Here is a 27604-nt window from a genome sequence, read left to right as displayed (position 1 = left end):
GAGGGCCTGGGAAGGACTCCCTGCTTTCAAGGGGGGGAACAGCAAAGGCCCCTCCTCTTCCCGCCCCCCTTTGAGGCTCCACCCCTTCCGCTCCCCTCCCCCCGCCCCTGCTTTCCATTCAGAAAAACGGAGCTCTCAAAGGGGGAAAGAGGCGCTGCTCCCGGTGGATCGGTCCCCGCAGCGGGGGGGTGGGGGTTCCGTGTGGGGGTGGGTGGGCTCTGTGTGTGTCCCCGCTGGAGGGCATCCCTTCCCCAAAGGGCTCTCAGAGGGGGAAGAGGCCCCCGCTGGGCCGGGGAGGGGAGGGAGGCTTCCTCGTGAGTTTCCTGCCAGATTACCTGCAAGGAGGTGAGCAATCGCTGGGGGGGGGGATTTCTTTTTTTTTGCGAGACGGGGAGGGGTGAGGGGGCCTAAGGGGATAGAAGGGGCTGGAGAGAGAGATATTTTAAAAAACACCCAGAAAAATTCTTTCGGGCCCCCCCACAACCCCCCCAGAGACCGTGCAATCCGGATCAGGCCCTTCTCCCCACGAAGGCCCTCCTTGCAAAGAGGGGGGAGGGGAGAGGCGTCTCTTTAATTTTTGTCCTGACCCCCCTCTTTCTTCTCCGAGGGGCTGTAAATGGGGAGGGGGCTGAATGGGAAGCCTGGGAAGGGCCTCGATCCCACCCTCCCCTCCCTGGCCAAGACACCCAGGCCCTTTCTCTGTGTCTGCGTGTGGGTGGGCCCGCCTCGGCTTTCCTGCTAGCAGGCCCCCCTTCTTTCCCCAGATCCTGCAGGCACCATTTTTGGGGGTGGGGTGGCAGAGAAGGAAAGGAGGGAGCTTCCCCTCCCTGTGGCCTTTCTCCCCCCCAATTTCTCCTTCCTCTGGGAAACCCGCTAAACGTCACCCCCCAGGTTGAGAAGCAGGTTATGGGGTGCAGTGGGGAGGAGGGAGGGAAGGGATTGCAAAGTGGGGACACAAGGGGGTCCCAGAAATGGGGCTCCTTCCCCCCCAGATGCCTGGCCGGCCCTCCTGAGCCTCTTCTGGATCCCCCTCCTCTTAATGGTGTCCGAAGGGGACTCTTCAGAAGGGGGTCTCTTCCCAAAGGGCTCCCCCCTCCCTCTTTCCCGACCTTCCTCACCTGTGCCAGAGGTGAAGGCTTTTTTTCAGGTGGGATGGCCTGCCCTGAAATAGTTTGGCAGATCCTTTTGAGGGGGGGGAGGAATCAGGAGGCTCTCCCACCACCCGCGTGGGTCTCCCCTCTAACATTTCTGCCCTCCCCCCTTTGAGGCTCCGCCCCTTCCTCACCCAGTCTCTGTAGAGAGCTTCTCCATCTTTGGCTGCAGAGGATATAATCAATCTGATTTCGGTATTGCCATCTGGTGATGTCCATGTGTAGAGTCGCCTCTGGTGTTGTTGGAAAAGGGTGTTTGTCCTCCGCTCTTCCTCAGTAGCATGTTGGACACCTTCCAACCTCAGGAGCCCATCTTCCAACGTCATTTCTCTTAGCCTTTTGTTTCTGTCTATGGAATTTTCTTGGCAAAGATACTGGAGTGGTGTTCCAGTTTCTGCTCCAGTTTAGTCAGAACTGTCGACTATGACCTGTCCGTCTTGGGTGTCCCTGCACGGCATAGGCCATAGCTCCACTGAATTACTCAAGCCCCTTCTCCACAACAAGGAAGCAATCCATGAAATAGGAATTCCATGCTAGGGATCATGAAAAATGGGGATGGAAAATAAAACAACCGTACTGCAGAGAAGACATGATCACACTGGAAAAGGTGCAGAAGAAAGTGACTAAAATGATGACTAGGCTGGGGCACCAATTCTCGAGAAACCAGCTCGATATATTAGTGGTGCAGTAAGGTAAAAACTCAGGACACAGAAACATTTTCTTCAGCTCTGCCGCAGGCTGAGGTGTAAAGCGTCTGCTTCTGGCTTATCAGTTCCCCAGCACCGTGTCAGTGCATATTTATTACTTCCTTAAAAATGCCCACTGCAGCAAAACTTAGCCTACCGAGTACATACTGTGGCATTTCTTATCCTATTACACCAAGCCTCTAGGCATTACACATACACGCCTACTAATCTACCGTATTTTTTGCTCCATAAGACGCACTTTTTTCCCTCCAAAATGTGGGGAGGAATGTCCGTGTGTCTTATGGACCGAAGGCAGCAATTTCGTGGCCGCTGGCCCCGTGGGGGGGAGCGTCGCAAGGGTCCGGGTGAGCCTTCCAGGACCCTTGCGAAGCTCCCCCACACCCCCACGGGGCCAGCACTGGCGAAATCACCAGCTTCCAGGTCGGGGGAACGTTGCAAGGGTCCTGGAAGCTCACTCAGACCCTTGCAGCGCTCCTCCCACCCCCGCACGGGCCAGCACCAGCAAAATCACCAGTTTCTGGGAGTGTTTTGAGGCTTCCCAAGCCTCCAAACACTCTCAGAAGCTGGCGATTCTACCCCCCCTGGCCCCGTGGGGGGAGCGTGGCAAGGGTCCAAGGGAGCCTCCCAGGACCCTTGCCAGGCTCCCCCCACCCCCCCATGGGGCCAGCCCTGGCGAAATTGCCATGTTCTGGGAGTGTTTGGAAGCTTGATAAGCCTCCAAACACTCTCAGAAGCTGGCGATTCTACCCCCCTGGCCCCGTGGGGGAGTGGGCGGAGCGTGGCAAGGGTCTGAGGGAGCCTCCCAGGACCCTTGCCACGCCCCCCCGCATAGGGCCGTCACCGGCAAAATCGCCAGTTTCTGGGAGTCTTTTGAGGCTTGGGGAGCCTCTGAAGAGTCCCAGAAGGTGGTGATTTTGCCCCTTCTGACCCCCGAGGGGGGGAAGGTGAGTCTCTAAAGCATCCTGGAACACACCCTAGGACCCTTTGGAGGCTCGCCCTGCCCCCCCCCGCTGGGCCAGAGGGGGGGGAAATCGCCAGCTTCTGGGACTCTTCTGAAGCTTCCCAAGCCTCAAGTCCCAGAAGCTGGCAATTTTGCCCCCTCTGACCCCGGGGGGGCAGGGCGAGCTTCCAAAGGGTCCTAGGATGTGTTCCATAAGATGGACCTCTCCATAAGGCTCACCAATTTTTAGGAGAAGAAAACAAATTATTTTTTTCCTGTTTTCTTCTCCTAAAAATTTGGTGCGTCTTGTGGAAAGGTGCGTCTTATGGAGCGAAAAATACGGTACATCACACCAAGCAACATGAGAGGAAATGAGGTTCTTCCTGTTGCCTCGTCGCTTACAGAACAGGCTCGCCTCACCCTCAGCACCCCCCTGATGAGGAAACGTGACAGCATTTGGGGCTCTTTAGAGAAAAGGCACGGGGGGAATGATTCAGACATCTAATATTATGCAGGTGATGGATCCAGTGAATAGAGGGGAGCTCTTTTCCCTCTCACACAATACCAGAACCCTCAGGGGACACCCACTCCAATGGAGTGTTGGGAGACTGAGAATGGAGAAAAGAAAATATTTCTTGACCCAGTGTTTTATTAATCTTTTCTTTTTTCTTCTATTTCTTTTTCCTTTATCTGATATTTATATTTATATTTATTATTATTTTATTATTTATTTATTTTATTTCTATCCCACCTATCTGATCATATTAGACCACTCTAGGCGGCTTACAGTAAAAACAACAATATAATTTTAAGATTTTACAGCAGAAGGGTAAATAAAAATAAAGAACAGAATAAGAAAAAGATCGTCAAGGGTTTTCTGTTGGGAAGGCCTGCCTATACATCAATGTTTTTAGTTGTTTCTTAAAAATGCCCAGCGAGGGGCATTGGAAGGCCTGCCCTCCCAGCGAGGGGCCTCTGAACATCCCGGTGATTACGGGTAGAGGGAGATACGGCTTTGACACAGTTCCTACTCATGTTAGAAGAACGATGAACAGATGCTTGAAGGCTGTTCGTTGTTCTGGGACTGTGATCAACCGTCAGCATCAAGGTAGCCAAACCAGCCACCCCTCCACTCTAGAACTGGTGCTGTTGAATGCCAGGTTGTGACGTGTGCCATGACGTCACCTGCCTGTCTTGGCTAAGGCTGGAGTTTCCTGGCCTATGGCAAGGCAGGAGGTGGGTCTTATAGGGGTGGAGCTTGTGTATATAAGGGGGGTGTACAAGGAGGGAAAGGTTGTTGAGGGTTGGTTGTTGGGGAATTAGAGAGTGAGAGGGTTAGATATAGGTTAGGTGATTAAGAAACTGTGTGTTAAGCAACCAAGAACTGTGCAGGGTTAAGGTCTGAGAAATATAGTTTGATAAGTGATTCATTTACCCAGTGATTTCCTTTTTATTTGTGTAATCAATAAATCATCCTTTTTATTTTAAATCCATACAAAGTCTGCAGTGTCAGGTTTATGTGTGGTTGGTGGCAGCGAAGTACTGTGTGTGTGTGAAGGATCGTGGCCTGTCATCTCTAGTGGTGACGTAGGAAGAGGTGGCAGTCGCGACAAAACTGGTGCCAGCGGTGGGATACGAGTTCTCCAGTTGCCCAGTTGTGAGCTCTAGAAGGTCCATTTTGTGAGGGAGATTGGCCCAAAATAGGAGGCTGTTGTGACTTGGTCTGAGAGTCCAGAGTTGGGAGAACTCGGAAGGGACAGACAGACCAAGGGCAGCGAAGATTTGGGATCTCCCTAGTGAACTACAGAACCTGAGAGAGGGTGACGCTGTGGTGGATTTGAAAGCAGAGCCAAGGGCAAAAAAATTAAAGTAGCTCTAAATCTGGCAAGAGGCCCAGTGAAGGGGCAGAAGCCATTAGAGACTACAGTAACAAGCCTAGCCATATCTGTTGATATACCCTGTTAGAGAGTGTCAGACCTTAGCACAGGAAAGAAAAAAAAAAGTGACGTTTTAAACAGAGGCTTGAAAATAGAAAAGAGCCTTCTGTGTGATTAAAATGCCTCTCACGCGCAGTCAAATGGCAGAATTGAGTGAACAAAGAGACCAAGCAATGTCAGACTGGTCTGGGGATGAGTCAAATGGTGAGGGAAGAGTTGCCTCAGTGCAGGAAGAAGCTAATGGTGAACAGTTATCAGAAATTAAGAAAATTCAATTAGCCCAGGCACATGAATTTCAAATGAGACAAATAGAAAAGGAGGAAAGAATAGAAAGGGAAAGAATTGCCCTAGAGAAAGAGAAGATGGAAAGAGAAGAAAGATTGGAGAGAGAGAGGATGGCTTTTGAACTTAGGAAATTGGAAATACTGAACCAAAACAACAACAACAACAGAGATTCTGGTACTGAACCAAGCCAGTTATCAAAGTCAGATTTGAAGAAATTTCCTACATATAAACAGGGGGATTGTCCTGAAAATTTCCTTAAAATCTTTGAACGAAGTTGTGCTGATTTTTCTGTGAGGGAAACAGAGAAAATGATAATTTTGAGGTCTCTCCTGAGTGGAAAAATGGCTGATGTGTATGCTGATATGCCAGTTGAGCTCAGTAAAGATTATTCAGAGTTCAAAAAGATGGTTTACAATCGGTTTGGCATTAATTCAGAACATCTTAGAATGAAGTTCAGAAAACTTACTAAAAAAGCAGATGAATCTTATACCCAACTGGGTTTTAACTTAGAAAAGTGTTTAGATAGGTGGCTTGAACAGGAGAATGTAAAAACCTTTCAGGAATTGAAAAATGTTGTGGGCCTGGAGCAGTTTTATTCCTTACTCCATGGGGAACTTAAATTTTTAGTTCAAGAACGAAAACCAACTGATGTTAGAAACGCTGCTCAAATAGCTGATTTTATTTCTCAAATAAGGGGTCCTAGTTGTTATGAGGGGAGAAGTGTGAGGAAAACATGGGACCCAAAGTTCTCTAAAGAACAAGCACAGAGACAGGCTAAAGTAGGCGGCCATTTTAGTGAAAAGCCCTCAGAACAGGGCCAGCACAGTAAACAAGTTTTGGAGGGAAAAGAGAAACTTGAAAGATTTGATGGGAAAAGCTCATGGGGGGAGAGAATCTGCTTCATTTGCAAAAAGAAAGGCCACATTGCTTCACAATGTTTTAATACAAGGCAAAATAAAGAAATTCCACCTCAGAAAGTTAATGTAAAAGAAGCAAAGGCTGTATTTTGTGTTCAGAGTAAACCTCAAGCTTCTTCTAGTGATAGCTCTGTTGTCATGGAAACCCAGGCAGAGGCAGTTAGGAGCTCTGAATTGGATACATTGAAGGAGCTACCTCTCGCTGAAGTTGTCCATTGTTATTACATACAGACCAATGCTGCTTTACTGGAATCTGCTGGGGACAGGATAAAAGTTTTTGAAAATGACTATTCAGCTTTGAGAGACACCTGTTCTCAAATTGCTATATGCCACTCAGACATAGTACCACAAAGTTGTATGATTGCTGACCAAACTCTATCTGTGAAAGGGATTGGGTCAGAACTAGTTTCACTACCTGTGGCTGATTTGAAAATTGAATATCAAGGTTGGAAGGGATTGTGGAGAGTGGGGGTGTCTTCTGAGATCCCTACCCCTTTTCTTATTGGTAATGACTTAACAAAGCATGTCAAGAGTGCCCTAGTGGTAACACGTGCACAATCAGTACAAAGTGAAGCCAGTAGTGGGAATGACTCTCAAGAGCCAGAGAAATTTGTACCACAACCTGAGGCATTCTCAGTTGAAATACCTCAGAAAAGCCTCTTTGTCAAGGAACAAACAGCAGATCCCACCTTAAAAGATTGTTTTGCAAAGGTGACTGATAAAGATTTATCACCTGAGTGCCCTGAACGTTTTATTATTAAGGGTGGTTTACTTTATAGGGAAAAACTAAATAATATTTCAAAAGGGGGGCCTGAAGTTAAGAGACAGTTGGTGGTGCCTGAGAAATATCGCCCTATGATTCTGGAAAAGGGACATGCAGACATTTTCTCAGCTCATATGGGGATTAACAAGACCAAACAAAGAATAGCCCAAAACTTTTACTGGCCTGATATGGGTAAACATATTAAGAGTTTCTGTCAAAGATGCCATATTTGTCAGAGACAGGGCTCTAATTGTGATAAAACCAGAGCAAAGCTATGCCCATTACCAGTGATTTCAACTCCTGTTACACGTCTAGGGGTGGATATCATAGGTCCAATGCCCAATGCCACTAAGCACGGGAACAGATTTATTTTAACTATAGAGACCCAGACTGTGGCAGAAGCCTTAGTGAATTACAGGAGTAGGATGGGTTTTCCTTCTGAGACAATCACAGACTTAGGAACCTCTCATATATCCAAACTTATGAAAAGGTTAGGCAGGGGGGTCATTCACATAAATGCCCTGAAGCCTTATTACAGAGAGATCAACCTTATGCAGTTGGCAATAAAAGAGGCTGATAAGGAGGAACATGGGTTGCCCTTCGGGGAAGGGAGGGGCCCACAAAAGTTCAATACACAAAAGGTGCAGATCAGCCCTGCTCTATCCAGAGAACAGCAGAATAGTTGTGGAGCGCTGGTTACAAAACCTCAAGAAGTGTTCTCAAACAAACCTGGTGTTGACAAGGGAGTGCTACCCAGGACTGACATAGGGAATGCTTCTCAGTCTGTAACACCATATAGAATAAGAGGTTGTTACTTTGACAATATTCGCAGAACGCTAGACGAAATGCTAAACGATCAAATTATTGTACACTCATCTAGCGCTTGGTTAGCCCTTGTAATTTTAATAGACAAGCCGGATGGCAGTGTCAGGTTCTGTGTGTACTACAGCAAGCTATCTTCAGTAACCAAACCTGATGCTTATCCTAGGCCTAGGCTTGATGACATAAGTAAGATGATTGAAGGAAGAAGTGAACCTAAGGCCCAAGAGAAAAGCGCATTTGGTAGTCCATTTGGCCTGTTTGAATTGCAAGTCCTCAGTTTTGGCCTGAGAAACTCACCAGCAACGTTTCAAAGGCTCATGGACCATACTCTGAAAGGGCTTAGTGACTTCACAGTAGCTTATATCGATGACATAGGGGTCTTTAGCAACACCTGGCAAGATCACCTACATCATCTAGAGTTAGTGCTACAAAGATTGAAAGATGCTGGCTTAACTGTTAAAGCTAGTAAGTGTCAACTAGGTAACTCAGAGATGAAGTACCTAGGTCACATAGTGGGAGGAGGCCTAATCAAACCTTTAGAGGCCAAGGTAGAAGCAATCCTGAAGTGGCCCAGACCTACCACTAAAAAGAAAGTGAGGTCCTTTCTAGGTCTGGCAGAGTATTACAGAAGGTTTATACCTGGTTTCAGTGAGATTGCTGCACCTTTATCAGACCTGACAAAGAAGCAGAACAGCAACAGCGTTTCCTGGTCGGAGGAGTGCGAGATGGCGTTTGGACGGCTGAAAGATGCTCTAACCAACCATCCAGTGCTGCATGCTCCTGACTTCAACAGAGAGTTCATCATCTACACAGATGCGTCTAATGCCGGTGTGGGAGCGGTACTGTGCCAACAGGATGACAGCGGAGACCAACATCCAGTGGCGTACCTGAGCAAGAAGTTGCTTCCCAGGGAGAAGAATCTTTCTACCATCGAGAAAGAATGTTTGGCGATCATCTTTGCGATCCGGAAGCTGAAGGCTTACATCTGGGGTCGACATTTTACCTTGTGCACTGATCACTCACCTCTATCGTGGTTGAGGACTATGAAATCACAGAACAGTAAACTGATGAGGTGGGCGCTTCTTTTACAGGACTATGATTTCGAGGTTAAGGTGGTCAGAGGGACTATAAACTGTGTGGCTGACGCCTTATCCAGAAGACCGGAAGACAACACCTAAAGGACTTATGGACTCTGTGTATGATATATGGCAATGTAAAGTGTTTTGAAAGTTATGTATTGTGTATGATAAATGTTTTGCTTTGCATGTTTTTATTTACCTGTATAGAGGAAGTGTAAGTATATCTGTAGTTGTGTTAAAGTGTGTAATAAATGTAATGCTGTGTGTTTGTTGCAGTTGTTTTGGGGAAAAAGCACCTTAGCTTTCCCCCACAAAACAACTTATTAAAGGGGGAAGGTATGTGACGTGTGCCATGACGTCACCTGCCTGTCTTGGCTAAGGCTGGAGTTTCCTGGCCTATGGCAAGGCAGGAGGTGGGTCTTATAGGGGTGGAGCTTGTGTATATAAGGGGGGTGTACAAGGAGGGAAAGGTTGTTGAGGGTTGGTTGTTGGGGAATTAGAGAGTGAGAGGGTTAGATATAGGTTAGGTGATTAAGAAACTGTGTGTTAAGCAACCAAGAACTGTGCAGGGTTAAGGTCTGAGAAATATAGTTTGATAAGTGATTCATTTACCCAGTGATTTCCTTTTTATTTGTGTAATCAATAAATCATCCTTTTTATTTTAAATCCATACAAAGTCTGCAGTGTCAGGTTTATGTGTGGTTGGTGGCAGCGAAGTACTGTGTGTGTGTGAAGGATCGTGGCCTGTCATCTCTAGTGGTGACGTAGGAAGAGGTGGCAGTCGCGACACAGGTCTGTCTCCAATAAGTCCCAGGTGATTTACGATCTCATCCTGGAGGAGGATGCAGACCTGGCATGCATAACCAAAACGTGGATTGGCGGAGAGGGGGGTCCCCCATTAGCGCTTGCCTGTCCACCTGATTATGCTATCCAGCACCAGGGTAGACTGGAAGGGTGGGGGGAAGTAGCCATTGTATATAAAACCATCTTGGAGGTTACTAGGCGCTCCTCAGTGGTAAAGCTGGGTCTAGAGACCCTCCACGTGTCGAAGGCTACTGGATCCTGTAGGATTCCAGGATGCCATGAGAGGAGTTACGGCTGACCTGGTTGGTGCTCCTGTTGAGGCTGTGGTTGATGGCTGGTTTACTGCCACCACCAGGGCTATAGACACGATCGCGTCTAAACACCCTCTCCAACGCAGAGCTTGGCCTGTTCCCTGGTTCAACCGGGACCTTCGAGCAATGAAGCAGCTTAAGAGAAGGCTAGAGTACAAGTGGAGGAAGAACCCGATGGATTATAATTGGATAGCTGTCAGGGTCGCAACTAACCTTTACCTGACTAAGGTAAAGGCTGCTAGTCATGCATACTTCGCTAACCGGATAGGCAAAGCTTCAAATCAGCTTACGTATAAAGCCCTAAATGGTTTAGGGCCTCGATACCTGACGGAACGCCTCCTCACACCAAGATCTACCTGTATCACTCGAGCAAGTCAGGAGGTGATGCTGAGGGAGGCCCGGAAGGAAAACCAAGAAACCAGGTCTTCTCGGTGGTAGCTCCTCGCCTCTGGAACAATCTGCCTCCGGAGATTTGTGCAGCCCCTTTGCTGGGTATTTTAAAAAAACAATTTAAAACATGGATGTTTGGGCAGGCCTTCCCTCCAGTTAATATTTGATTTTTTTCTCTTTCCTTTTTTTGTTTATTTTTTATTTTCTCATCCCCATCTTGAAGAACTGGTCATTTGATGTAATAATTTCTTTTTGTTACATTTACTTGTTGTTTTCTATGTTTGTAAGCCACCTAGAGTGGTCGCAAGACCAGATAGGTGGGATATAAGTAGAATAAATAAATAAAATAAATAAATAGTCTTTTGAACTGCTTGCCATAGGATCTGGTGATGGCATCTGGCATAGATACCTAGAAAAGGAAATTGGACAGATTCCAGGAGGACAAGTCATGATGGGGATGTACACTCTCCAGGCTTAAAAGGAACGTCCCTGCAAAGGCCAGATGCAAGAGAGGGGGATCAGGAGACAGGGATCCTTTCATCTTGTGGAAAGCAGAGGCATCTTTTGGGGCCACTCTGAGATACAGGAAGCTGAACTACATGGTCCCTTGGCCTGATCCAGCAGGGCTCTGTTTAATGTTTTTATGTTCTCTTGAATGCCTCCATTGGTGGAACACTCTTGGCCTCCTCTGAACTTTCTGCAATTTGTTAGTATCCTTGAGGTGCGGTGTCCAGACCAGGACACAGTACTCTAGATGAGACCTAACCAATGCTGAATAGAGGGGGACCAGGACTTTGTGGGATTTGGAGACTCTCTTCCTATTAATCCCTCCTAAAATAGTGTTTGTCTTTTTTGTAGCTGCATCACACTGCTGGCTCATATTCAGTTTGTGATCTATGACATGATCTTTTTTGCTTATAGTATTCCTGAGCCAGGGATGTGTTTTTCTGTATATCTTGACTTCAGAAAAACATTTGACCAAGTGCTCCATGATATCCTGATTAGCAAGCTAACTAGGTGTGTGCTGAATAGATCAAGTATTAGTTAGATACACAGTTTGTTACATAATTGTACTCTCAGAGAGTGATGATTAATGGATCCTTCTCTAACTGGGAGGAGGTCACTAGCAGGCTACCCCAAGGCTCAGTCCTGGGACCGGTGCTCTTCAATATTTTTATTAATGATGTGGATTGGGGATGCAGGGAAGCTTGTCAAAGTTGTCGATGATACCAAAGTGGGCGGAATAAAACCCACAACAACAATTATTTATTTATTTAATATCCTGCCCATCTATACTGAAGTCTACTCTGGGTGGCTAATAACATAGAACAATAATAAAATAAAATAAACAACAACATGTAAACCATAAGGATGTCAATAAATAGACCAGATGGGCGGGATAAAAATCAAATAGATAGATAGATAGATAGATAGATAGATAGATAGATAGATAGATAGATAGATAGATAGATAGATAGATAGATAGATAGATAGATAGATAGATAGATAGATAGATAGATAGATAGATAGATAGATAGATAAAACCAAGTATTGATAGGAACGTCTGCCTAAAGAGCCAGGTCTTCAGTTTATTCTTAAAAACAACCAGCAGGGGAGCCAGACATATCTCTGGGGGGAGACTGTTCCAAAGGTGAGGGGCCACTGCTCAGAAGGCCCAGTTTCTTGTTCTTTCTCTTCAGGCCTCCATCACCGTTAGGCCCCTCAGCCGCCCATCTTGACTAAAGCAAGTGATTCGGGTAGATCTAGGTGGGAGGAGGAGGGGTTCCACCAGATATTGAGGACCTAAACCATCTAGGCCTTTATATGTCATTATTAGTACTTTGAGTTCAATGTGGAAATGGAAGGGCAGCCAATACAAGGCCATCGGAGTAGGGGAGGTATGTTGGTGTTTTCTCAGACCAGTAAGAAGTCTGGCTGCCGCATTCTGCACCATTTGAAATTTCCGCATCAATCTCAGGGGTAGCCCCATGTAGAGTGCATTACAGTAGTCTAATCTTGAGACTACAAGCACATGGACTAGAATGGCTTTGATAGGACAGAGCCCTGGGCCGAAAGCAACAGAATGAAATTCAACACAGATAAGTGCAAAGTACTGCATCTCATAAAAAGTAACCAATTCCACAGTTACAAGATGGGGGAGACCTGGCTCAGCAAAACTACATGAGAGAAGGATCTGGGTATTTTCATAGATCACAACCTAAATATGAGCCAACAGTGTGATGTGGCTACAAAAAAGGCAAATTCTAATTTAGGCTGCACTAATAGCTCCTTCATGGATTGCTGACTCCTTAATGGATTGGTGCCTTGTCATGGCGAAGGGGCTTGAGTAACTCAGAGAAACTATGGGCTATGCCATGCAGAGACATGCAAGACAGACAGGTCACAGTGGAGAGTTCTGACTAAACGCAATCCACCTGGAGTGGAGGAATTGGCAAGAAACTCCAATATCTTTGCCAAGAAAACCCCATGAACAGAAACAAAATGCTAAAAGATATGATGCTGGAAGATGGGCCCCTCAGGTCAGAAGGCATCCAACATGCTACTGAGGAAGAGCGGAGGACAAGGACAAGTAGCTCCAGAGCTAATGAAGTGGTTGGGCCAAAGCCAAAAGGACGCTCAGCTGTGGACGTGCCTGGAAGTGAAAGGAAAGTCCAATGCTGCAAAGAAAAATATTGCATAGGAACCTGGAATGTAAGATCTATGAACCTTGGGAAGCTGGATGTGGTCAAACAGGAGATGGCAAAAATAAACATCAACATCCTGGGCATCAGTGAACTAAAATGGATGGGAATAGGCGAATTCAACTCAGATGATTATCATATCTACTATTGTGGACAAGAATCCTGTAGAAGGAATGGAGTACCCCTCATAGTCAACAAAAGAGTGAGAAAAGCTGTAATGAGATACAATCTCTAAAATGATAGTATGATTTCAATATGAATCCAAGGCGGACCTTTCAACATCACAGTAATCCAAGTTTATGCACCAACCACCAATGCTGAGGAGACTGAAATTGATCAATATTATGAAGACATACAACACCTTCTAGAACTGACACCAAGGAAAGATGTTCTTCTCATCATAGGGGGTTGGAATGCTAAAGTAGGGAGTAAAGAGATAAAAGGAACAACAGGGTAGTTTGGCCTTGGAGTTCAAAACGAAGCAGGGCAAAGGCTAATAGAGTTTTGTCAAGAGAACAAGCTGGTCATCACAAACACTCTTTTCCAACAACACAAGAGGCGACTCTACACATGGAAATCACCAGATGGGCAATACCAAAATTTATATTCTGTGCAGCCAAAGATGGAGAAGCTCCATACAGTCAGCAAAAACAAGACCTGGAGCTGATTGTGGCTCTGATCATCAGCTTCTCATGGCAAAATGCAAGCTTAAACTGAAGAGAGCAGGAAAAACCACCGGGCTCATCAGTTATAATCTAAACCAAATGCCTTATGAATACACAGTGGAAGTGAAGAACAGACTTAAGGAACTAGATTTGGTGGACTGAAGAACTTTGGATGGAGGCTCGTAACATTGTACAGGAGGCAAAAATAAAAACCATCCCAAAGAAAAGGAAATGCAAGAAAGCAAAGTGGCTGTCCAACAAGGCCTTACAAATAGCAGAGAAGAGAAGAGAAACAAAATGCAATGGAGATAAGGAAAGTTACAGAAAATTGAATGCAGAATTCCAAAGAATAGCAAGGGCCTTCCTAAATGAACAGTCCAAAGAAAAAGAGGAAAATAATAGAAAGTGAAAAACCAGAGATCTGTTCAGGAAAATTGGAGACATTAACGGAATCTTTTGTGCAAAGATGAACATAATAAAGGACAAAAATGGGAGGGACCTCACAGAAGCAGAGGACATCAAGAAGAGGTGGCAAGAATACACAGAGGAATTATATCAGAAAGATTTGTCTATCCCAGACAACCCAGATAGTGTGGTTGCTGACCTTGAGCCAGACATTCTGGAGAGTGAAATCAAGTGGGCCTTAGAAAGCCTGGCTAACCTATGGCAGTGATGGTATTCCAGCTGAACTATTTAAAATCTTAAAAGGTGATCCTGTTAAGGTGCTACATTCAATATGCCAGCAAATTTCGAAAGTGCAACAGTGGCCAGAGAACTTGAAAATATCAGTCTACATCCCAATCCCAAAGAAGGGCAGTGCCAAAGAATGATCCAACTACTGTATATTTGCACTTATTCCGCACGCTAGCAAGGTCATGCTCAAAATCCTCCAAGACAGGCTTCAACAGTATGTGGACCGAGAACTCCCAGAAGTACAAGCTGGATTTCGAAGGGACAGAGTAACTCGGGACCAAATTGCTAACATGCGCTGGATTATGGAGAAAGCCAGAGAGTTCCAGAAAAACATCTACTTCTGCTTCATTGACTATGCAAAAGCCTTTGACTGTGTGGATCACAGCAAACTATGGCAAGTCCTTAAAGAAATGGGCATGCCTGACCACCTTGTCTATCTCCTGAGAAATTTATATGTGGGACAGGAAGCAACAGTTAGAACTGGATATGGAACAACTGATTGGCTCAAAATTGGGAAAGGATTATGACAAGGCTGTATATTGTTCCCCGGCATATATAATCTATATGCAGAATGCATCATGCGAAAGGCCGGACTAAAGTAGTCTTACACCGGAATTAAGATTGCCGGAAGAAATATCAACAATCTCCAATATGCAAATGATACCACTCTGATGGCAGAAAATAAGGAGGAATTAAAGAACCTCTTAATGAGGGTGAAAGAGGAGAGTGCAAATAACGGTCTGAAGCTCAACATCAAAAAAACTAAGATCATGGCCACTGGTCCCAACACCTCCTGGGGAAGATATGGAGGTAGTGACAGATTTTACTTTCTTGGGCTCCATGATCACTGCAGATGGTGACAGCAGCCACAAAAATAAAGACGCGTGCTTCTTTGAAGGAAAGTGATGACAAACCTAGACAGCATCTTAAAAAACAGAGACATTACCTTGCCTACAAAAGTTCGCATAGTCAAAGTTATGATTTTTCCTGTAGTGAGGTATGGAATTGAGAGCTGGACCATAAAGAAAGCTGACCGCTGAAGAATTGATGCTTTTGAATTGTGGTGCTGGAGGAGGCTCTTGAGAGTCCCCTGGACTGCAAGGAGAACAAACCTATTCATTCTAAAGGAAATCAACCCGGAGAGCTCACTGGAAGGACATACCCTGATGCTGAGGCTTGAATACTTTGGCCATCTAAAGAGAAGAGAAGACTCCCTGGAAAAGACCCTGATGTTGGGAAAGTGTGAAGGCAGGAGAAGAAGGGGATGACAGAGGATGAGATGGTTGGACAGTGTCAACAAAGCTACCAACATGAATTTGGTCCAACTCCGGGAGGCATTGGAAGACAGGAGGGCCTGGCGTGTTCTGGTCCATGAGGTCACAAAGAGTCGGACACAACTTAATGACTAAACAACAACAACAATAGAAGTGAGTTTACAAATCCCGCACAGTGCTAGTCCCCCGCTATTCAGCACTGTTGAGGCCTCGCCTTGAGTATTGTGTCCAGTTCTGGACACCACACTTCAGGAAGGATGTTAACAAATTGGAAACATTTCAGAGCAAGGTGACAAGGACAATCAGAGGCTGGACACCAAGCCTTAGGAGGAAAGAATGAAATAGCTAGGCATGTTTCGCCTAGTTATTTAGCATTTTTCAAATGTTTGAAAGGCTGTCATACAGAGGATGCAACCATGGGCTCAAGTGAAAGGAAGACAGATTTCAGTTGAATATCCAAAAAAACTGTTGGGGCAGTACGACAGTGGGATCAGTTACCTCGGGAGTTGGTGAGTGCTCCAACACTGGAGGCATTCAAGAAAAATTTAGATCATCACCTGGCAGATGCCGTATTTTTCGCTCCATAAGATGCATTTCCCCCGCAAAAAAGTGGTGTGAAAAGTGTGTGGGTCTTTTGGAGGGAATACTGTCCCCCTCCACCACCATCATTCCCTTCTGAGGCCTCTGGAGGCCTGAGAAATCAGTGATGTTGGCGGGGGGACCCCTGTGGTGCCTTCTGAGGCCTCCAAATGCCTCAGAAGGCACTGCGGGGGATCCCACCACTACCATCGCTCCCTTTTGAGGCTTCTGGAGGCCTGGGAAGACAGTGATGGTGGTGGTGGGGACACCTGTGGTGCCTTCTGAGGCCTCTGGAGGTGTCAGAAGGCACCGCAGCAGTCCCCCCAGCCAACACAGCTCACTTCTGAGGTTTCCAGAGACCTGGGAAAGCAGTGGCGGTGGTGGTGGGATCCCCAAGGTGCCTTCTGAGGCCTCTGCAGGCCTCAGAAGGCACCGCAGGGTTCCCCCGTCACCATCGCTTCCTTCTGAGGTACCCGGAGGCCTCAGAAGGCACCGTGGGGGTCAACCCTGCCACCATCACTTCCTTCTGTGGCATCTGGAGGTCTCAGAAGGCGCTGCGGGGGTCCCCAGCATCATGATTGCTCCCTCTGAGGAATCCGGAGGCCTCAGAAGGCACTGTGGGGGTCCCCAAGACCACAATCGCTCTCATCTGAGGTTTCTGAAAGCCTCAGAAGACACCACAGAGGTCCCCACCACCACCATTGCTCTGTTCTGAGGCTTCTGAAGGTCGGGGAAAGCAGCAATCGCGGCAGGGTGGGGACCCCCATGATGCCTTCTGTGACCTCTGGAGGCCTCAGAACACTCCGCAAGAGTCCCCCCCAGCCACTATCACTCACTTCTGAGGCTTCCAGAGGCCTTTGAATGCAGCGATGCTGGTGGGGGGACCCACACAGTGACTTCTGATGCCTCCAGAAGCCTCAGAAGGCACTGTGGGGGTTCCCCTGCCACCATCACTCCTTTCTGAGGCATCCGGAGTCCTCAGGAGCCACCGCGGGTGTCCCTCACCACGACTATCGCTTCCTTCTGAGGCATCCAGAGGTCTCAGAAGGCACCGCGATGGTCCCTCCTGCCACCATCGCTCCTTTCTGAGGCTTCCAGGGGCCTGGGAAAGCAGTGATGCTGGCGGGTTTGAGTGTCTAAACAAACTACCTTAGTCACAGAGTGATGTGAGCTATTTTTCCTTTTCAGGTGTCCTACCTGTTCAGGATGATGTGCAGGGCTTAAAGTACACAGTCAACAATATTTTCTCCCCAAATAAGGGGAGAAGTGGGAGTCTAGGGTTAGAAGCTTTGTCCATTTCAGCACCTTCTAGGTTTCATCACAGGGTTCAAAGGCTGGTGAAACTGGGAACTCATGTTGGCCCCTTCCCCTTGTGGAATAGCACCTTTAACAGGGTGAGAGTGGTGGAATCATTTTAGCACTTAATCTTGTGTTGTACTTTTTTCGTGAAATTTTTAGAACTTGCCAAAGTTCCCATCCAAACTAGCACATGGAAGAGGCTGCAATCATTTTTTTAGGGTATTGTTCTTAAGGTTAATGAGCACAGTGAAAACCTTCCCCCTGTGTTATTTTGCTTAGCCAGACATGGCAACAAAGATGATTAGGAATGAAGAGGACGTTCCTGACATCCCCCGTCATGCAACTGCAAGTCCCCTAGCCGTGGTGTCGAATGATAGAATCATTTGACTTTGAAGGGTTCTATATGTCTATCAAGTCCCATCCCCTGCTCAATACTATCATATCCAAAAAGGAGAGAGGGACCCAAATTATTTCCAACCTGGCAACAAAATTCATAACTTTCATATGCCCTAGGTCGGCCGAGCCACTCACAATTTATCATGAACTACCAGGGTCCTTCTTCTGTGTCGGTGCTCCAGTCTGGTAAGTGGCTCTGCCCTTCCCTGCCTCCTCCAGCAGCTGACCTCTCTGATGAGGAAGTGAGACAAGGATTCTCCCTACTAAGCAAATGATTGGTTGACCACAGGAAGAGGCAAGGAAGGGCCAGCAGGGCTCCATTCTGGATTGGTGCACTACTGGAGAAGAAGGACCCCAGCAGTGCACAGTGAGACATGAGTGGTCCAACTGTCCTGTTGGGTGTGGGAGAGTTTATGTTAAAAAAGATAAAGGTTCCTCTTGACAAATGTCCAGTCATGTCCGAGTCCAGGGGATGGTGCTCATCCCGTTTTTAAGCTATAGAGCTTGTGTTTGTCCATAGACAGTTTCCGTGGTCCCATGGCCAGCGTGACTAGACACGGAACGCCTTCTAGGCCCATCTTTAGGAAAGAGTTCTATTATGTCTGTCCCCTCAGGCTTCTTTTCTCAAAGCTAAACACGCCCAGTTCTTTCCTTCTTTCTATGTTGGCTTTCAGCTGTTAAAGCATTGTTTTTGAGTTGCTTGCAGAGTGTCTGCTTTGTAATCTCCTCAAGAATTTTCCCTAAGATGGATGTCAAGATGAGAGGTCTGCAGGTCCCTGGCTCTCCTTTTTAAACATAGGAAACGTCTTTCATCTCTTTTTCTCTTTCCATCAGGTGACGAAGAGGACAAATGGAATTCTATTTAGCCAGTCATTCTCTCAGTGGAAAAAATGAAGAAATATAAAGGACAAACAAAAATTGAAAGACTTAAAAGGCGAAAAAGTGAAGAAAGGAAGCCAGAAAAGAAGAGGGAAAAAGAAATCTCCAGCTCCTCCTGCTACTGATGTTGATGCACTTCTGATCATCTGAAAGAAATCAAGAGGGAAAAGGAAGGAGAAAAGGTTCCCTGGGCAGATAAACATTCAGGGGTGCCTCAGATGACAATAGACTTGACAAAGTCCACCCAGAGGAGAAACGAACTCAATGCCGTGAACAAGGAAAGGACTACACAATGCACAGTGATTGTACTTCAAGTGAAACATCCCTGACAGGTGAGAGATCATACAAATGCCTAGAGTGTGGAAAGAGCTTCAGTCAGAACTGTAGACTGACCATCAAAGAACTCACACTGGGGAGAAACCATATAAATGCACGGAATGTGAGAAGAGCTTCAATCGTAGCAGATACCTGAATTCCCATCAAAGAACTCACACTGGGGAGAAACCATATAAATGCATGGAATGTGGAAAGAGCTTCAATAAGAGGAGTAACTTGAGTTCACATCGAAGAACTCACACTGGGGAGAAACCATATAAATACATGGAATGTGGAAAGAGCTTCACTCACAGCAGTTCCCTGACTTCCCATCAAAAAATTCACACTGGGGAGAAAACATATAAATGCATGGAATGTGGAAAGAGCTTCAGTCGTAGCAGTGACCTCAGTTCCCATCAAAGAACTCACACTGGGGAGAAACCATATCAATGCATGGAATGTGGAAAGAGCTTCAGTCAGAGCAGTCACCTGAGTTCCCATCAAAGAACTCACACCGGAGAGAAACCATATCAATGCATGGAATGTGGAAAGAGCTTCAGTCGTAGCAGTGACCTCAGTTCCCATCAAAGAACTCACACTGGGGAGAAACCATATCAATGCATGGAATGTGGAAAGAGCTTCAGTCAGAGCAGTCACCTGAGTTCCCATCAAAGAACTCACACCGGAGAGAAACCATATCAATGCATGGAATGTGGAAAGAGCTTCAGTCAGAGTAGTCACCTGAGTTCCCATCAAAGAACTCACACTGGGGAGAAACCACATAAATGCATGGAATGTGGAAAGAGCTTCAGTCGTAGCTGTGACTTCAGTTCCCATCAAAGAACTCACACCGGAGAGAAACCATATAAATGCATGAAATGTGGAAAGAGCTTCAGTCAGAGCAGTCACCTGAGTTCCCATCAAAAAACTCACACTGGGGAGAAATCACATAAATGCACGGAATGTGGAAAGAGCTTCAGTCGTAGCAGTTCCCTGAGTTCACATCAAAGAACTCACACTGGGGAGAAACCACATAAATGCATGGAATGTGGAAAGAGCTTCAGTCAGAGTAGTCACCTGAGTTCCCATCAAAGAACTCACACCGGAGAGAAACCATATCAATGCATGGAATGTGGAAAGAGCTTCAGTCAGAGTAGTCACCTGAGTTCCCATCAAAGAACTCACACTGGGGAGAAACCACATAAATGCATGGAATGTGGAAAGAGCTTCAGTCGTAGCTGTGACTTCAGTTCCCATCAAAGAACTGACACCGGAGAGAAACCATATAAATGTATGAAATGTGGAAAGAGCTTCAGTCAGAGTAGTCACCTGAGTTCCCATCAAAGAACTCACACTGGGGAGAAACCACATAAATGCATGGAATGTGGAAAGAGCTTCAGTCGTAGCAGTGACCTCAGTTCCCATCAAAGAACTCACACTGGGGAGAAACCATATCAATGCATGGAATGTGGAAAGAGCTTCAGTCAGAGCAGTCACCTGAATTGCCATCAAAGAACTCACAGTGGGCTGAAACCATATAAATGCATGGAATGTGGAAAGTGCTTCAGTCACAGCAGTTCCCTGAGTTCACATCAAAGAACTCACACTGGGGAGAAACCATATAAATGCATAGAATGTGGAAAGAGCTTCAGTCAGAGCAGTCACCTGAGTTCCCATCAAAGAACTCACAGTGAGCCTAAAATGCATTTGCCTTTTTTGTAGTCACATCAAACTGTTGTCTCATATTTAGCTTGTGATCCATGACAATTCCCAGATCCTTCTTTGTATTTTTGCTAAGCCAGGTTTTCCTCTTAAGATGGAACTGATTGACATAACTGTGCAATTGATTTCTTTTTCTGATGTGCAGTACTTTGTACTTCTTGTCAAATTTCATTCTGTTGTTTTCGGCCCAGTGCTCCAGCCTATGAAGCTCATTTTGATTTTTTTCCCTGTCTTCCAGGGTACTGGCTACTCCACCAAATTTTGTGATATTCGCAAATTTGATTAACATTCCCTGCACCCCCAATTCACATCATAAATAAAAAATATTGAAGAGCACCAGGCCCAGGCCTGATCCTTGGGGTACCCTACTTGTGACGTCCTCCGAGTTAGAGAAGGACCTATTAATCATCATCCTCTGAGTATGATTCTATAGCCAACTGTTCATCCATCTTACACTTGATCTATCCTAGTAAAGCTAGCTGATCAGGATATCATGGGGCACATGCTCCAAAGCTTTGCTGAAGTTAACATAGAATACACTTACAGCCTTTCCTCTGTCTATCCAGGAGGTTACCTGATAAAAAAAAGTTATTGAATAAGTTTTCATGATCTTGACTTGACAAATCTGTGTTGGTTTCTAGTTATTACTGCCTTCTTTTCTAGGTGCTAGCACAATGACCGCTTTACGATCTGTTCCGATTTTGTAGTTTTCAGCCCAATGCTCCAGCGTATCAAGATCATTTAGAGTTTTGTTTCAGTCTTTCAGGATATTTACTATTCCACCGAATTTTATGTCATCCACAAATCTGACAAGCATTCCCCACATTCCACATGTTGGTGGGAGCCAGGGACAGCTTTGGGAGGATGCTGGCTTACCATGTTTTTGCGACCCAGCACTCTCCTCTCCGGAGCAGACAGGCCTTGTCTCAACATTGGCATTGAGGTCCCCGAGATTTCTTGTCCTGGGAGATTCTAATGTTCATGCCAAGGCTAGGGCCACAGGAGCAGCTCTTGAGTTCTTGGAAACCATGGTATCCTCCTTGGAGGGTGCAGCTTGAGGAGATGCTGTCCGCTCTATGGACTCTAAATTGTGGAGTCCCGCAGGGGTCAGTTATCTCCTCAACGCTATTTAATACTTATATGAGGCCACTGGGAAAGGTCAGTGGGATTTTTGGAGCTTCTTGCCATCAATATGCAGATGACACCCAGCTGTATTTCTCCTTCCACCCTTCTGTGGTGGATGCTGTCCCATTCCTTGAGCGCTGCCTGGATGCTTTACTGGGGTAGTTTGTAGTGACAAGTATCTTAGTTTAGAGCTCCATCTTGTGGCTATTAAGGGGTACATCAGTGGTGCTTAGCCTAACCAAACATTGTTCTGTGACTCTCTCTACGCATGTGTGGGATTTCTGGAATGTGTAGAATACGACGTTTCATTGGCTATCTCTTATCTTTTATTTAAATGATGATACTTAATAAAAAGACATGCCTCTGGGGAGGAGGAGGAAGACATTGTTAACAGGACTCATTGTTAACAGGCAGACATCCTCCTCACCGGTGATATGCTTCATAACTAAAGACTGCATTCTGCCTGTTTCATTCTATCAGAGATCTCTCCCTGGTATTTATGTAATTCAACTGTTGCCTGAGGCTGACCCTCAAGCAATGGTTCCCTGGGAATTATTAATTATTCCCTACAGTAGTTGAAGGATAATAGGCTGAGGCTGAATCCAGAGAAGGTGGAAATCCTTTGTCTGGGGTCCCTATTTTCTCTGGTTTGGGAGCCTCCCTTTCCTTTGGTGGGGGTCTCTCTTACCATGAAGGATGAGGTGCGCAGTTTGGGCGTACTCTTGGACCAAGCACTATCAATGGAGTCCCAGTGAGTGTCTGTGGTCTGCACCGCCTATTTTCATCAAAGGTGAATCACTCGGCTGCATCCTTACCTTGACACCGGGCCCATCACCACACTGGTCCATGCACTGGTAGTCTGGTGATTACACTACTGCAATGCTCTCTATGTGGGGCTGCCCTTGGGGCTATCACAGAAACTCCAACGGGTCCAGAACTCAGCCGCCAGATTGCTAAGTGGGCTGAGGAGACATCAGCGTATTTCCCCCACCTTGGCTGCCCTGCACTGGTTACCTGTTTGTTTCCATGCCAGCTTCAAGGTAATGGTGTTAACATACAAAACCCTAAACAGTTTGGGACCTTATTATCTGACAGAATGTTTTCTTCTGGCTGGACTGGCCTCTCCAGTAAGATCTTCCCAGCTGGGTAGTTGACTCATCTTATTGTTGACTATCTTGACTCATTTTATTGTTCAACCCCGCCGTCTGTTCCTTTCACTTCTTAATATTCATGTTTATTGATGCGATTTTCATTTAACTTTGTTTTGAGCAATTTATACTTTGTCTTCTTGTGGTATTGTCTTTTTTATTATGTTATGTAAAGTGCCCAGATGGGTGGTATATATAAATCAGTTAAATCAATCAAATCAATCAAATCAAATCAATAAATAACTTCCTTAATCCAAGTCGTTACTCATGTTGGAGAGCACCAGACCCAGGACTGAACCTTGGGGTATCCCACTTCTTACCTCCTCCTTGTGGAGGAGACATTCATCATTACCCTCTGCAATTGAAACCCCCCCACTCCCCTCTCTCTCCACCCACCACCCCAACAATGTTGTCCACCCAAAACTCATGAGGAGCCCCCTTGGCAAGTATCGTCCCGGGATACCATAAAGGTGTTGGGGGGGTTAAAGGAGAGAGAGAGACATGTGGGCGTACTCCTACGTCTGGTTCCTGTTTGATCTGCACCGAGTAAAGAAGCTCCTCTACCGCCCTCCTGACTCAATGTTCCCCCCCAATGGGTATCTTAAGGAGTTGTTTAGTCATTAAGTCATGTCCGACTCTTCGTGACCCCATGGACCAGAGCATGCCAGGCCCTCCTCTCTTCCACTGCCTCCCAGAGTTGGGTACTTGCCTCCCAAACCATTGCCATTGACATTTCTGGACTCGTATTTTGTTTGAAGAAGTCCATGTCTTCTTTTATTTGCTTAATAAATTTCTCATTTTTAAATGTGAAGTACTGAGCTTTTAATTAAATTGAATTTACTACTCGGTTGTAATGAAATTGGACTGTGGTCTGCAAATGTGTTAGGTAAAATGTCTATTTGCTCCAATTCTTTCATTAGGCTTGTTGAGATCCAACATGCATTAATTATTGACCACAATTTATGTCTGTTCGAATAAAACGTATAGTCTCTTTTCTTTGGATTACATGTCCTCCAAGCATCTATGATACTAACCTCTTCCACCAGTTGTAGAAAATTTATTCGGATTGTTCCTCTCTCTTTTTTTGGTTATTTTATCTGATTTTGTGTCCAGTTCTTTGTCAAAAACATTTAAATCTCCTATCACACAATAGTAGTCATAATCTTTATTTGTTAGTTCTAGTTGCAGTTGTTTAAAAAAAGTTTCTTGATTTTCATTTGGTGCATCAATATTAATAATTAGCATTTTCTTTTATTCTCTTTGGATTTCCATCATTAGTATCCTTCCATTGTCTGAGGCAAAAATTAGTTTTGGTTCCACTTCTTTCTTTATGTACATAGCCACACCTTTCTTCTTTTTACTTATGTCCGAAGTTACAAACAATTTTCCTAGCCCTGAACATCTGGGGACCCAAAGTTGGGAACCACTGTCTATAGGTCATGAGGTGGACTCTGTAGTGTTGCATTATTCTGCAGCTGCTCCTTCCTGCTCAAAGCGGCTACAGGAGTCTGTTTAATGTATCTCAGCAGTCAAGGACCCAACTTATTGTTCTATCCAGCCAGCAGAGAACTAGGTTACCTACATTCTAAATACAATGGTCAAAACTAAGACTTGCTGACGTTCTCTAATTTCATTTCTCCTTGTGCAGCAAATCTTTTTTAATAGGCTGCTGCAAACAGACTTGCGGAATTGGAAGCGGAGGGGATAATGAGAAGGCAAAAAGGGACAGCTGGTTAAAACAAAAGGGTCGGAGCTGTTACAATATGGCATCCTCAGTTGCTGACTTCTTTAGTTAACAGAGATGGCAGAAGAACATTTTATTATATTAAATCATTTGAAATAAGAGATACTTTTTTGTTGCTGTGTAGTCATTTAGTCGTGTCTGACTCTTTGTGACCCCATGGACCAGAGCACGCCAGGCCCTCCTGTCTTCCAATGCCTCCCGGAGTTGGACCAAATTCATGTTGGTAGCTTCAATGACACCGTCCAACCATCTCATCCTCTGTTGTCCCCTTCTCCTCTTGCCTTCACACTTTCCCAAGATCAGGGTCTTTTCCAGGGAGTCTTCTCTTCTCATGAGATGGTCAAAGTATTGGAGCCTCAGCATCAGGATCTGTCCTTACAGTGAGCACTCAGGGTTGATTTCCTTTAGAAGGGACAGGTTTGTTCTCCTTGCAGTCCAGGAGACTCTCAAGAGCCTCCTCCAGCACCACAATTCAAAAGCAAAGCAAAAGCAAAGCATGCTGCTTATGTACTGCCTCAGTGCTTCAAGCACTCTCTGGGAAGTTTACAAGTTGATTATGCAGGCTACACATTGCCCCCCCCCCGAAAAAACTGGGTACTCATTTTACTCACCTTGGAAGGATAGAAGGCTGAGTCAACCTTGAGCCGGACCTGGAATTGAACCCCAGGTCGTGAGCACAGTTTTGGCTGCAGTACAGCAGTTTAACCACTGTGCCACGAGGCTCTTTCTAAGCATAAATTCCTCGGCAGTCAGCTTTCTTTATGGTCCATACATCACTACAGGAAAAACCATAGCTTTGACTATGCAGACTTTTGTTGGCAAGGTGATGGGCTCTGCTTTTTAAGATGCTGTTGAGGTTTGTCATCACTGAAACATTTTTGATTCTGCATGTAAATTGTAGAGGTATAGTACATGCAATGATATGTCATATGAAACAATATTTAGGTTTTGTTTTCAAAGTCCCCATGGACCAGAGCACGCCAGGCCATCCTGTCTTCCACTGACTCCCGGAACTGGGCCAAATTCATGTTGGTCGCTTCGATGACACTGTCCAACCATCTCGTCCTCTGTTGTCCCCTTCTCCTCTTGCCCTCACATTTTCCTAACATCAGGGGCTCTTCCAAGGAGTCTGCTCTTCTCATAAGATGGCCAAAGTATTGGAGTCTCAGCTTCAGGATCTGTCCTTCCAGTGAACACTCAGGGTTGATTTCCTTCAAAATGGATAGGTTTGTTCTCCTTGCAGTCCAGGGGACTCTCAAGAGTCTCCTCCAGCACCACAGTTCGAAAGCATCAATTCTTCAGCAGTCAGCTTTCTTTATGGTCCAGCTCTCACTTCCGTACATCACTACAGGAAAAACCATAGCTTTGACTATTCGGACTTTTGTTGGCAAGGTGATGACTCTGCTTTTTAAGATGCTGTCGAGGTTTGTCATCACTTTCCTCCCAAGAAGAAGGTGTCTTTTAATTTCGGGGCTCCTGTCACCATCTGCAGTGATCATGGAGCCCAAGAAAGTAAAATCTGTCACTACCTCCATATCTTCCCCAGGAGGTGTTGGGATCAGTGGCCATGATCTTAGTTTTTTTGATGTTGAGCTTCAGACCGTTTTTTGCACTTTCCTCTTTCACCCTCATTACAAGGTTCCTTAATTCCTCTTCACTTTCTGCCATCAGAGTGGTATCATCTGCATATCTGAGGTTGTTGATATTTCTTCCAGCAATCTTAATTCCGGTTTGGGATTCCTCCACTCCAGCCTTTCGCATGATGTATTCTGCATAGAAGTTAAATAAGCAGGGGGACAATATACAGCCTTGTCATACTCCTTTCCCAATTTTGAACCAATCAGTTGTTCCATATCCAGTTCTAACTGTTGCTTCATGTCCAACGTATAGGTTTCTCCAGAGATAGATAAGGTGGTCAGGCACTCCCATTTCTTTAAGGACTTGTCATAGTTTGTTGTGGTCGACAGAGTCAAAGGCTTTTGCGTAGTCAATGAAGCAGAAGTACATGTTTTTCTGGAACTCTCTGGCTTTCTCCATGATCCAGCGCATGTTAGCAATTTGGTCTCGAGTTCCTCTGCCCCTTCGAAATCCAGCTTGTAGTTCTGGGAGTTCTCGGTCCACATACTGCTGAAGCCTACCTTGGAGGATTTTGAGCATAACCTTGCTAGCATGTAAAATGAGTGCAATTGTACGGTAGTTGGAGCATTCTTTGGCACTGCCCTTCTTTGGGATTGGGATGTAGACTGATCTTTTCCAGTCCTCTGGCCACTGTTGAGTTTTCCAAACTTGTTGGCATATTGAATGTAGCACCTTAACAGCATCATCTTTTAAGATTTGAAATAGTTCCACTGGAATGCCATCACCTCCACTGGCCTTGTTGTTAGCCAGGCTTTCTAAGGCCCACTTGACTTCACTCTCCAGGATGTCTGGCTCAAGGTCAGCAACCACACTATCTGGGTTGTCTGGGATATCCAAATCTTTCTGGTATAGTTCCTCTGTTTATTCTTGCGACCTCTTCTTGATGTCTTCTGCTTCTGTGAGGTCCCTCCCATTTTTGTCCTTTATTATGTTCATCTTTGCACAAAAGATTCCTTTAATGTCTCCAATTTTCCTGAACAGATCTCTGGTTTTTCCTTTTCTATTATTTCCCTCTATTTGTTTGCATTGTTCATTTAAGAAGGCTCTCTTGTCTCTCCCTGCTATTCTTTGGAAGTCTGCATTCAATTTTCTGTAACTTTCTCTATCTCCCTTGCATTTTGTTTCCCTTCTCTTCTCTGCTATTTGTTTTTTTTTTTTGTATTTTTATTTTTTATAAGGGATAACAAAAAGGAAAAGGGAATTGGGATTGATGAGGAAGAGGGTAGACAATAACATACTTTCATCCATTCTGTACCTATTGCCATATCAAGATTTTAAATTATTCTATTTACTCTTTTCTGCCTTCTAGATTCAGTTCT

At 45.5% G+C, this 27604-nt stretch overlaps 1 protein-coding gene and 1 long non-coding RNA gene across 2 annotated transcripts; one reads left to right on the top strand and one right to left on the bottom strand.

The window, feature by feature from the left end:
• Nucleotides 1-288: 288 nt before the first annotated feature.
• Nucleotides 289-20966, top strand: LOC144585269 (uncharacterized). The gene is given in 3 exon segments (XM_078382863.1): nucleotides 289-345; nucleotides 18549-18976; nucleotides 18979-20966. Coding segments are annotated over 2 exon segments (1743 nt in total). The 5' UTR covers nucleotides 289-345; nucleotides 18549-18885; the 3' UTR covers nucleotides 20631-20966.
• LOC144585270 (uncharacterized) lies at nucleotides 1195-17383 on the bottom strand. The gene is made up of 2 exons (XR_013539785.1): nucleotides 17217-17383; nucleotides 1195-1684 (listed from the first exon to the last, which is right to left on the bottom strand). It is a non-coding gene; the product is annotated as an uncharacterized LOC144585270 (long non-coding RNA).
• Nucleotides 20967-27604: the final 6638 nt, after the last annotated feature.

The sequence above is a fragment of the Pogona vitticeps genome, unplaced genomic scaffold (genome assembly GCF_051106095.1).
Source record: "Pogona vitticeps strain Pit_001003342236 unplaced genomic scaffold, PviZW2.1 scaffold_22, whole genome shotgun sequence".
NCBI classification, from domain to species: domain Eukaryota; kingdom Metazoa; phylum Chordata; class Lepidosauria; order Squamata; family Agamidae; genus Pogona; species Pogona vitticeps.
The sequence above is the reverse complement of the archived record's forward strand: the minus strand, read 5'-3'. Positions and strand labels throughout refer to the sequence as shown.